The 12,436-nt window shown below is 41.5% G+C and overlaps 1 protein-coding gene across 6 annotated transcripts in view; it reads right to left on the bottom strand.

Annotated features, from left to right (window-relative positions):
- VPS41 (VPS41 subunit of HOPS complex) overlaps positions 1-12,436 on the bottom strand; it is a 172,033-nt gene that overhangs the window by 94,648 nt on the left and 64,949 nt on the right. For all 6 annotated transcript variants that reach the window (XM_073332850.1, XM_073332853.1, XM_073332854.1 and 3 more), the window contains 2 exons: positions 11,277-11,339; positions 10,396-10,461 (listed from right to left, as the gene is read on the bottom strand). In XM_073332850.1, the coding sequence (XP_073188951.1) occupies positions 10,396-10,461; positions 11,277-11,339 (129 nt within the window). The remainder of the gene's footprint in view (positions 1-10,395; positions 10,462-11,276; positions 11,340-12,436) is intronic.

Raw genomic sequence — 12,436 nt, 5'->3', positions numbered from 1 at the left:
GATGTGTCAAGCAGTGGAGACTATGAATGCTGCCCTGGAATTCTAGTACTGAAAAAATTAGTTTAGGGGTTTAAACTAAGAGTTTGCCAATATGCCAAAGACTTTTCGCTATTGTTACGACATGCAAGATAAAGGGCCTAGTGTTCAAACTTGGGCACCTAAATTAGATGCTCTTTAAAAAATACTATATCATACATATATGCTTAGAAAATGTATTGGGGACATCCATGTTTGAAAATTATTCCTTGTACCTCCAGCCTCTCTAACAACAGAAATCTATGCCTAATTTTTTAAAAAGTGACTAGCAATTTTGAGTGCTCAACTTAAGACATCCTAAGAAAGATTTTCATTTCCAGAAAGAACTCAGCACCCTTAGCCTAAAAATTACATTCCTTTAAAAGGTGTTTCCTGTTGGGCACCCAAAAATTGTGGCACTCAAAATCGCTAGTCACTCTGAAAAATGTAAGCCCTAGAATTAAGTGCCTGATCCTATGAGGTGATGAACACCCTTATTTCTTACTGATTTCAAGAGGCTTGAGCATCAGCTGGAATGTGCTAAGTGTCCACACCATCTAGTAAGATAGGCCCACAAAATCTTAATTAACAAACATACCTAAATTGATCCCGTGTAACAGTGGAAGGCATCAGTAACTAACCAATATCCTAGCAATATCCTGAAAAGTGCCTTCACTAATCACTTTTTGATATTGGTCAAAGCACGAAGTGTAAAGTGTCATCAATGGCTTTACCAAGAGAAAGAGTTCAGAAGAGCAGAGCTATTTAAAGTATCTTTGAACAAGAGATAATATCCAATAACTTGATTTTGGAACTTACATATCTTTTATCTTCCTTCCCAGTTCATTTTGCCTGTAATGCTCCAAATACAGGGGATACTTGTTTTGTTCACCTAACCAATAGGTTAGTAAATGCCAGCATTCTAAGGGTGAAGTGAAGAATACCTTTATTTCAGCTTTACCACCCTCATTAGCTAGCTTTCACCCTGTTATTTTTAAAGATTAGACCTTTTTTTCAGGCAGAAGTTTACTGCCTCCAATAGCACAGTATTTGTCTCTTCCCCATGCCTTGAAACTCTACTGCCTGCTCTGGCCAGGGATGCCCTGTTATTTACAATATATTATTAATTATTATTATTATTATTATTATTATTTCAGGGTTACCATCATCTGCCAAGTGCTCCATTCAAAATGGTACTGTACTTAATTGCAGAGTTAAGAAAGGACAATGTATTTAGTACCGTAGCCATTGCCTCTAGTTGAGCTCGTATCAGTGCACTTCCATAATACACCTACTCTTTTCAGGAGAAGAAAAAACATTTATTTCTAAAAAGCTGGTCCTGGCCGACAATATAGGGCAATTATTTTATCCACATTTTCAATAATTTTGCATTTCTTATTCAGACGAATGGATTTAACAGTGCAGGATATATATTATATATATTTTACAATTTGTGTAAGTAAAAGGTTGTTTTTGCATTTTAATTTGACCACAGCACAATGTTTTTTCTTTTAAAAACCTCTGAAGTGTCTACAGAACATATTAAGTTTAGTAGCTTTGCAGAGCTTGTACAACATAAATAAATTTTTTCAATGTCTGATCACTTTAATGGCTCCTAAAGGAGCCATTGTTGTTTATTGAGTACAATGGTGTTTTTAAAATATATTCACCCACAGAACCACACAGATTCCGAAGATCCACTCAATGCTGGGATCAAGATTTTATAATTATATACCCTTACACCCAGCACACTACTTAGGCTATGGCTACACTTGCAGATGTAGAGCGCCGGGAGTTAAACCAGCCCTCAGAGACAGCAGCAGGGAAAGCACTAGCATATGTTCACACTGTTCGCTGCAAGCGCAGTGGCCTGGCCACATTAGCAGCTCTTGCAACGCCACAGAGAGCAGTGCATTGTGGTAGCTATCCCAGTGTGCAAGTGGCTGCAGCATGCTTTTCAAATGGATGGGTGGAGTGTGACAGGGAGTGTGTTGTGTGTATGTGGGGGGAGAGACTATGTTTTGGGGGGCAGAGTGTGTCAGCATGCTGTCTTGTAAGTTCAGACAGCAGCGGGGGGGAAGGAGGAAACCCCGAAATCAGCCCCCACCCCTACCCCTCCCTCTCTCTCTCACACAAATGCCTGCCTCTGCAGCAGGAGCATTCCACAGTAATGGTTTGCTTTGTGTCCCGGCTGCCAGAAACGGAGCTTTGAAAGGGAATATCCGCATGCCTGCAGCCCAGTTCAAAACATTGACCAGAGTGGCCACTTGACTTCAAGGAATTATGGGACGTTTCCGGAGGCCAATCACAGTGCAGTAATGCAACACGTCACCCACACTGACACCCCGGTGCTCCAGCCCGGGCACAGCAAGCTCTATGCTTCTCATGGAGGCGGATATCCAGGAGTGCTCCAGCTGCAGAGTCCAGGCGCTCTAAGTGCGTTGCCAGTGTGAACACCTCTGAGTTAGGGTGCCCAGGGCTGATTTAACGTGCTCTAACTTGCAAGTGTAGCCAAGCCCTTAGATGTTTTTTCATGTCTATAATTTGGCCACAATATTCACATAATGGATAATAGCAGCTCCTTGGACATTATGAGATATTATAAGCCATATCCTTTATGAAGGACTGATTTGTCTCAAAGCAAATAGCATTGAGGAGGAGGTAATTAATAAACATAGGCCCTGATTCAGGGTATTAAGTGCAACACTAAAGCAGGTATATTAAAATTAACAAAAGGGGATGCAATAAAACGCATGTTTAAGTGCTTTCTAGACTAGGGGCCGCAAACGCTACTAAAATAGTATATAGTGGGATAGACCAATGCAAGCAAAACATTCAAGGAAAAAACAAACAAAATAATTACATATTTGTTCAATAACTGTTGTTTTTCAAGATATGTTGCATATGTCCATTCTACTTTAGGTGTGTGTATGCCAGAGGACCCAAAGCCAGAGGTCTTTTTCTCATAGTGGTATCCATCAGGCGGTGCATGCACCCTGTGCACATTTGTGTTGCTAGCTGAGGGTATAAAGAGATGGAGCCACCTTGACCCCACCCTCCATTTCCTTCACACCCAAAACCTGTATTTTTTGAGACTCCAGCATAGAGGGGAAGGAGAGTGGGTCATGGAGGGGTCATGCAACATCTCAAAGCACAACCGTTATCGAATAGTTATGTAACTTTTTTCTTCTTTGAGTGCTTGCACATGTCCATTCCACATCAGGTGACTCACAAGCAGTTCCACATGGAGGAAGGTATCAGAGTCTACATAAACAAGGACCACTCTCCTAAATCTAGCATCATCCCTTGAGGCCTGGGACAGAACATAATGAGTGGTGAAGGTATGAACAAAGAAACAAGTCACAGCCCTGAAAATGTCACGAAGGAGTATGTGACATAAGAAAGCAGTCAAGGCTGCTTGTGCTCTCGTAAAGTGTGCTAAAACTCTTTGAGGCGGTAGAACCTTAGCCAGATAACCCAGATGGATATAGTTGAGCCTCCACACAGCGATCGGTTGTCCCTTCATCCTGTCAGCAAAGGAGACAAATGGTTATGGAGACACTTGAAACTGCTTAATCCTGACCTGTTAAAAGGCTAATGCCCTCTGGACATCCAAAGTATGGCATTTTTACTCCTCTTTATGAGAGTGAGGTTTCAGGGGAAAAAAAAGTTAGTAACTATATAGGCTGATTTGGATGAAAAGTCAAACACTACTTTAGTGAGAAATGTAGGGTGTGGACACAAACTAACTGTATTTTTATTTTTAAAAACCGTATATGCAACCAAAGCTGGAAATTCTGCTGCTCCTGGCCAAAATAATAGCCACTGGGAATGCCACGTTCTTTGAGACATGAAAAATGGTGCAAGTATCTAAAAGCTTAAAAAAGGGGGCCCCATTAAAACTCCAGTACCAAATTTAGATCCTGGGATGGTATGGTCTTTTATAGGAAGGAAGAGCCTGTCCAATCCTTTTAAGAATCTAACAGTCATAGGGCTGGAAAAAACAGACCTTCCTTCTATAGGAGGATGAAATGCTGAGAAAGCTGCCAGATTAACTTTCAGGGAACTGGCAGAGTTCTTTTTTCCTTCAGATGAAGCAGGTAGACCAGAATACACTGTATGGGAGCCTGTGAAGGAGAGTTACTTTTCTACTGAGATCACAGAGAACCTCCTCCATTTTCTAAGCTAAGCATTCATGCTAGTTAAGAGAACATTCTAAACTTCAAGGAAACAGCTTCCTGGGGAGTTAGCCACTGAGCAACCAAGAGTCAGCAGTATTCTGGACTCCACTTTAGCATCATCTGGCAATTTGACCATAAATTTCAAGATGGAAGCCCAGTTAGAGTAGTCAAAGTGAGCCAACAAAGCTTGATGGTTTGCAATTTTAAACTGCAATCCTGATGAAGAATACATCTTTCTCCCAAACAAATCCAATTTCTTTGCATCTTTGTATTTGGGAGCAGATATAGGTCATCCCCATTTCACCTTTTCATTCACAGCAGTCATTACCAGAGGCCCTCAGATTGGTTGCAAATAAAAACACCCATGCTTCTGGGAAGGAAACGGATATCTTTTCTCAGTCCTTTTAGCAGTGGGCATCAGAGAGGAGGAAGTTTGCCAAAGGTTTTTGTAAGGCTCCAAGATGACCTTCTAATAGGTAAAGCCACTGTAGCAGGTCCTGCAGTATGCAGAATATCCACTAACTTGTGTGAATTATCCTGAACTTGTTTCACCTGTAAACCCAGGGACGTGGCTACCCTACTTAAAGTTCCTGATATGTCTTATAGTCATGAGGAATTGGGAAGGATGATTCAGAGATGATGACCTCATGCAGGGAAGCTAAGGAAGTGTTGAGCTTCCTTAATCTGCATTAATCTGTTCTGTTGACCACTGAACCTCTGTACCAGAAGGGGCAGGCACAGGAGGAATAAGGTTCGTTGCTTGCGGAGTACCAGGACACATACCACGTGCCTTGACAGTGACTTTGACTTAGAAGTGCAGCTGCTAGGAGAAGAGGATTTAAGAGGGTGTGGGGGAACCTGGCCACTGTTGTACCTCATATGATACCAGAGCCCAGCCTCAAGACATCGTCTCCCTGAACCTGCTTCTATGACAAATGACTGTGCTGAGAACTTGACTTATGCAAGGATGAATGGGGAGAAGCATAAAACCTTCTGTAATGAATGTAAGATGCCATCTTTGATTCTAAGTAGTAAACAGTCTGAAGGACAAGGTGGTGTGGCTCTGGGGAGAGTAGCAGAAGACCAGGACCTGGTCTGACAGGAATTAGATGGTATTGCAGGAAGCACTGGTGGCTTTGCTGTTGAAGGTACCAAATGTCTGCCCTGTTGCACTGAAGAGTTGGTGAGGCCTCATCTGGAGTACTGTGTCCAGTTTTGGGCCCCACACTACAAGAAGGATGTGGATAAATTGGAGAGAGTCCAGCGAAGGGCAACAAAAATGATTAGGGGTCTGGAACACATGACTTATGAGGAGAGGCTGAGGGAGCTGGGATTGTTTAGCCTGCAGAAGAGAAGAATGAGGGGGGATTTGATAGCTGCTTTCAACTACCTGAAAGGGGGTTCCAAAGAGGATGGCTCTAGACTGTTCTCAATGGTAGCAGATGACAGAACGAGGAGTAATGGTCTCAAGTTGCAGTGGGGGAGGTTTAGATTGGATATTAGGAAAAACTTTTTCATTAAGAGGGTGGTGAAACACTGGAATGCGTTACCTAGGGAGGTGGTAGAATCTCCTTCCTTAGAAGTTTTTAAGGTCAGGCTTGACAAAGCCCTGGCTGGGATGATTTAACTGGGAATTGGTCCTGCTTCGAGCAGGGGGTTGGACTAGATGACCTTCTGGGGTCCCTTCCAACCCTGATATTCTATGATTCTAAGAGCATCTGGTCCCCCAAAACACCAACAAGTGCCCAGTTTATAACAGCACTGAGTGAATAGGTGCAGAGGATGATCCTGGGACCAGGGCTCAGATAGCAGGAATTGTTGGTCCCTGAACCTCATCCTGCATTAGTGGTGAGTCCATAAATGATAGGCAAAGGAAGCCCCTGACTGCCGCAAATGTCTCAGGCATCTTTGGTACAGAGAATTTAAGATGCATTATAGATGACATTGATGCCACAGGACAGTGGTTCTCAACCAGGGGTCCAGGGCCCATGGTGAGCGGGGGGGGGGGGGGGGGGGCGCGCAAGCAGGTTTCAGGGTGTCCGCCAAAATAAACGAGAGAGCAGGGCTGGTGGTAGACTCACTGGGGCCTAGAGCTGAAGCCCAAGCCCCACTGCCCTGGGCTGAAGCCAAAGCTTGAGCAACTTAGCTTTGTGGGCCACCTGTGGCATGGAGCCCCAGACAATTGCCCTGCTTGCTATTCCCTAATGCCAGCCATGACTTTTAATCTACTGGATATGCAGAAAAAGAGTTGTTGTGGACCAGGCGGGCCGTGGAGTTTTTATAGCATGTTGCGGGGTGGGGATGGGGGGGCCTCAGAAAGAAAAAGGCTGAGAACCCCTGCCACAGGAGGTCCCAGCAATGGAGTCAGTCTCCACAGTATCTCATGTAGCAGTGGAATGAATGATTCTACATCATAGACAATGAATGTGGTACCAGGGAGCACCTATCTGGAGTTGGCTTAGCTCAAAACTTGGTATCAATCTTCTTGTCTGATTCTGTCAGAGGCTTAGCATTCAAAGAAGAGGGCCTCTTCTGGTTAGAAGAGGGCCTCTTCTGGTTAGAAGAGGTTGAAGCGTTCAACTACTGCTGCTGCTTGTGCGGTAACAGAGACAGAGAATCGTATCTTCTCAACAACACAGAGATGTCACCAAACCTGGTGGTATGCTCAGAGATGGAGTAGAGTCTGAACCCCTGTGTACCAACACCTAGGTGCCAAGGATGGGCACCAACCTGCCTTCAGTAGGATGTGTTAGTCAAATGTCCCTCCACTTCTTAGTCCTTAACCCCTCCTACAGATAGGGCACTTATGCCTCACAGGTCCTTCTCCAGACACTTAAAACAGCGGGAGTGAGGATCACTGACAGGTACAGATTTGTTACATTCAGAACAGAGCTTAAAACCCGGGGTCTTAGGCATGCCCCAGTTCAAGCTTAAAGCTCAAACAAAATGAAACAAAAATGTTCCTAAAATGAGTACCAATACAACAACAAAATCTAGAAACATTTTATCTAAAGGCAAAACGGGAAAGAGTACAACAAGGACACATGCTCCAACTACCGTCCGCAGATAGTGAGAAGGAACTGAGAGTGTTCAGGACAATTCACTCATTTATGCCCTTGGCTAGCAGCATGACCATACACAGGGCATGCGATCTGCCCCACCGGTATGATTATGGGAAAAGTATCTGGCTTCGGCTCACTGGCTTGCAGACACCTTAAATAGGTGCAAGCATTCAAATGGTAAACAGCCTTCACTCTTTCTGAAATGACTATATGAATAATCAGGCTTGGCAGAATTGGATTTTTATGATTTTATAATTTATAATATTAGGCATTTTTGTATTTTTTTATCAATTTAAATTTTCACAGCTGTGCAATATTATGGGTTGTAAGCATTTTTTTCTATTTTCATCTATTTAAATGTTCACAGTTGAGGGAAATGATGAATGGGTAGTCAATGGGTAGTCAGTCAATGGGTAGGAGTCAGACAATAATTATTTAATGACAGCAGACACAGATTCAAAAAGTTAAAACTTTATAACCATTAAAACACAAATTGTCCGAATTAGATGTTAAAATATACAAAATACATGGCCTGAAATCAAAATCTAATAGGTTCTCAAGCAACATTTTTCTTACTTTGCCTACCTGTAAATTTCAATTCTCTATGGAAATATTTTCATTTTGTGTGTGTATGGTGAAAACAACATTTATCCACATTTACTGATAGAAATCTAATCCTTTCAAGACTATGTATAATGTAACTAGAAGAGAATGAAAAAAGTGGGCGTACTCTATGTAGAGTCCTTCCTCAATAGCTGGATCTCTGCTCAAATGATCAGTAGTGAAACAGTTAAAAATGTTAGCATATAAACTATTATTAGGTACCAGAGTTAAAATCCTGCAGGGATGGATGGGGGCAGTTCATGATTTTCAAAGCTATTATTTCAAGATGCTACTCAGACAGGTGACACCGCAGTTGGTCATATTAAAATGGTTTTCTTCACATCTGAAAGGCTAGATTTGGGGGGTGGGGGTAAACGAAAGGGTAGTCCCATTAGTTTCAGCAGAACCTAATAGTGTTGGTATTGCATGCCATCTCCGCTCTAACCCAATTGTGTAGAGGCCTGTCTGTTCAGATCTCATTACAGATCTGGGTATGATTGTGCAAAGACTAAGTGCACAATGTGACTGCACTTTTTATACTGGGCCACAATCTTAAGTTTAATTACAGGGTTTTAAAAAAATAAATATTCTAATAGAATAAAATTACAAATTTCTAGGTTTTTTTATTATTATAATGTTAAATATCATACACTAAGATATCAGTTAAAGTTTTCCTGAAGAGGAAAGTTTTTTCTCAGCAAAAAACGAATAGGAAGAGTGGGGAAATGGGCATGCATTAGGAATCAGTATACCATCTCCCAGAGGGCAAAATATAAAACAGCCTGTCAAGTAATCAAAGATAACCAAAGAGATGTGTTAAATCCCTGATGTTTTTTTCCGTTCAGCATCAGATGAATCCAAGTTATTTTACCACCTGACAGAGCTTCCTGATTTGATGAATTCTTAGTTTCTCTCTCCACATCATCATTACCACCACTCAAAGGCTTGACAACTTCGTTGCCGGGAGAGACATCCATTGATGTGCATTATCTAAAGCAGTGGTTTCTAATTAGTGGGTTGTGACCAGTGGGTCACATGAAGGTTCTAGATGGTTTGTGGGCCCAGTGTAGAGGGGAGACCAAGGAGGGCAGGGGGAAGAGAGGGTTGGAGACCAAGCCCACCTCACACACTGACCATGCTGGGCTGGGCCTGGCTCCGGCTCCCCGTTCTGGGCGTTGTGACAGGGAGCACAGGATTGCAGCGCCATTCACTTGAACTTGGCTGGAAGGGCATCCATGTCAAACCTGCAGTGACACTATGACCCTATGCGCTAAGTTGCAATTCCTGAGTGGGAAGCCAGACCCAGCCCTGTGGAACACGAGCTGCCATTGCACGCTAAGTGCGGAGGGGGCTCATTCTCCAAGCCCTCCACACCACCAACCTTCACTCTGCACCAACCTGGGATTAAGGTTGCATTGCTAGGGTAGAGAGTGCCATTTGGAAATCACTATTCTAAAGTGCAATGCCAGCTCTGGCCAGCCAGCTAAAGCTGGCTTAACCATTCACATCATAGCAATTTTATTTATTTTAAATAATAACTAGTAGTAATACATTGTACTGCGGATGGAAAAGAGGTTATTAGCAGCACTGGAATTGCTGTGTCATCTGGCAAAGCAGATACAGTTCATTCGGTTTGATTAATCTAAAACTGTCAATGTTCATTTTTTTAATTCAAAAGAAAGGGTCACAATAAATGGCTACATGAATGTAACTAATATCACCACATGTTGCATTGTTAATATTTTTTTTTCCTGTTTTACCCTAAAATGTACACTGAATGATATAGGGTCAATTCTGGAATTTATGGACAATGAAGTTGGGAGTCAAAACTACATTATTTGGTAGGTGAGGAATGAAACATCTTAGTATTAACTTTAGAAAGACCAAATTGCCTGGAACCAAGGGCTACAAAAGAGACAAAAAGTCAATCCTTGACACACAAAGTTTACCACTAAGGGGCCTAAATTCTCTCTCACAAGTGATTACGTACTCCATTAAAGCACAAAAATGAAAACCCAAGATTGACTTAAAGGACAAATGTACTATGACCCAGTTTGGCATATGTTGTTTTTATTCATAAGGGAAAGGGACAGAGCCAGAAAATATATACCACAGAAGGTAACACTATGAGCCAAATTCATTTTTCATGTGAAAGGGTTGGAGGTATGAAAAGAAATTGGCCCATGAAGTCCAATTATTCTCATCAACATTTTGTCAGAACACAAAACTATTTTTATTATTATTTCTCTTAGTCCTGGCTTTTAAATAATTAAAATGTCCTTCACATTTAAAAAAGTGCTAATTTTTCCCTCCATGACTTAACCTTATGGTTTTTTTGTTTTTGTTTTTCTGAAAGAATGGATAAAGAGAAGGAAAAAATAGCTTCTCTCTTCTAGGTTTTCAAATAGATACATTTAGTAAGTGGGGTTTTTTTAATATATTTATATTTATTCATTTTAACAGAGGAATCCATAAATATAAGAGGAAGGGAAGACAAGATGTAAAAAGTCATCTATAATATTGAGATAGCTTACCTTTTTTCCTCCCGTTACAAACTGTTTGCAATGGGATCTTACAAACTGAGGGTGGACAGCAACAATCTGTGTTTAAAGGGGGAGAAAAAGTATAATGGCTGAAGTATTTGTTTATTTGTTAAATTGCAACACTGATGCTGTATCAACTGTCACACTATGCAACCTTTACCCATTATGGATTGTTACAGCTGTACCTCTTTTCCTAGGTAGAGAGATGAAAAATGGGTCTTTCTGCATTAAGATGGCTTGGTAGCTCCCAAGAGGCCAGAACTCAGTATTGTTGGAAAAATGTTATCACGGTTCTCTTCCATAAAAGAAAATCATACACCAAAAGAACTGCCCTCTTTCCCACCAAGAAAAAGCCACCTAGCTCTTCACACAACTCTATTATTGCTATTCTCTGACGACAGCCAATTGGTCTACGATAAGAGGGGCATAACTGATGTTTTCCCTTACTACAGAGGGATCACCATTGGAACACTATCACCCACCACTTGATTCCAGGATAGATTTAAGATTCTAATCCATTCAAAAATACTGACCTAGCACTTATCAGAACCATCAAGATTTATAATCACAGATCTACAAAGAGAGGAATAGGCTAAGACAGGAAACAACTGAAACCTTACAATTTCCCCCTCATGCTTTGCTTTTTGTATTTTAAAAACATCAATAATACTCTAGACTGTACAAAATCTAGATCAGCTTTTCCCCAACCTAACCAGCTCAAAAGCTTTTGGACTGGGATAGATGACTATTTTCTAGAGATTTAAATAACATTAAGGCAAAGAACTAGTATTTTTTAGCAACAGAATCAGTGTAACCCTTATTTTATTAAAAGCAACAATAATGTACTTGTTAAGGATTAAATAAGTACTTACTTTGATAGGACAGTCAAATGTTTCATGAAATTCTTCTCCTGAATACAATCCAAATACCTGCACCTAAAGAGACAGTTAAAATCAAATCACATAATAATCACTCTGAAACGCTGGGAGGTGAATGAAAATGCTAATCCCTAACATGCTTATTAAAACAATGCAGTACACTTAACAATTCAGGGTTATCTGAAACTTCCTTGGATTCCATTAAGGTATTTTATGAAACTAAACAGTACCAGAATGCTTCTTTGCAATTAGGTTTTACAAGCACCACAAGAAATAAGAGTTCTTTTTGCTTTAGGCTGATCACTTCTGTTAAAACAGATACTAATCTAATAGATATGAAAAGCATTCACATATTCTTAATAAAACTCAATGGAACATATATTAAAAGCTTTTCTTTTCTGAAAAGCTAAGTGCATTTTTTTAAAAAAAAAGGTTAATACAATTCAGCTTCAGAGATGCTTCTTAGAATCCTTCAAGTCTTAAAAATCTCCTCCAGACTATAAAGCAAAACTAGCATGAAATCTAAGGCCTAGTGTACACTAGAGAGTTAGGTTGACATAAGGCAACTTATGTCAACCTAACTCTGTAAGCGTCTACACGACAACGTTGCTCCCACTGATGTAAGTTGCCCACTACACCGACCTAATAACTCCACCTCTGCAAGAGGCATAGCGCTTAGGTCGATGTCGTTCGGTCAACACAACGCCCATGTAAACACTGCATTGCTTACCATTGACTGTTGCAGCCTTTAACAGCCCAAGCTGTCAGCCCTGCCACCCTGGGCAGCCCGGCTCCGGAGGTCATCCCAGGGCAACATGGCTGACAGGCCCAGCACTCCAGGGTGGCAGGGCTCCAGCAGACTGCTTGGGCTGTCAGCCCACACAATGCCCCCCTTAAGTTGGTGCAAGCGCTCCTGCTGAGGATGTGCACTGCCAGCAGAAGGAGGGTAGCGTGAACATGAACAGTTGATTTAATTACTGTGGTGGTTGTAGGTCAACCAAACTTAAGTCAACCTAATTGTGTAGTTTAGACATGCCCTAAACACCACAATTTTCATGGTCTTTCCTAAAAGCATCCAGCAGCACAATGCTTTTTCTCCTTACACTTAGGAATTCCTTCTGTGAAAAGTTACCTCTCCTCTTCTAGTGTGCTGA

The sequence above is a fragment of the Lepidochelys kempii genome, chromosome 2 (genome assembly GCF_965140285.1).
Source record: "Lepidochelys kempii isolate rLepKem1 chromosome 2, rLepKem1.hap1, whole genome shotgun sequence".
In the NCBI taxonomy this organism is placed as follows: Eukaryota; Metazoa; Chordata; order Testudines; family Cheloniidae; genus Lepidochelys; species Lepidochelys kempii.
Note: the sequence above shows the minus strand (reverse complement) of the source record. Positions and strands in the feature narration are given on the sequence as shown.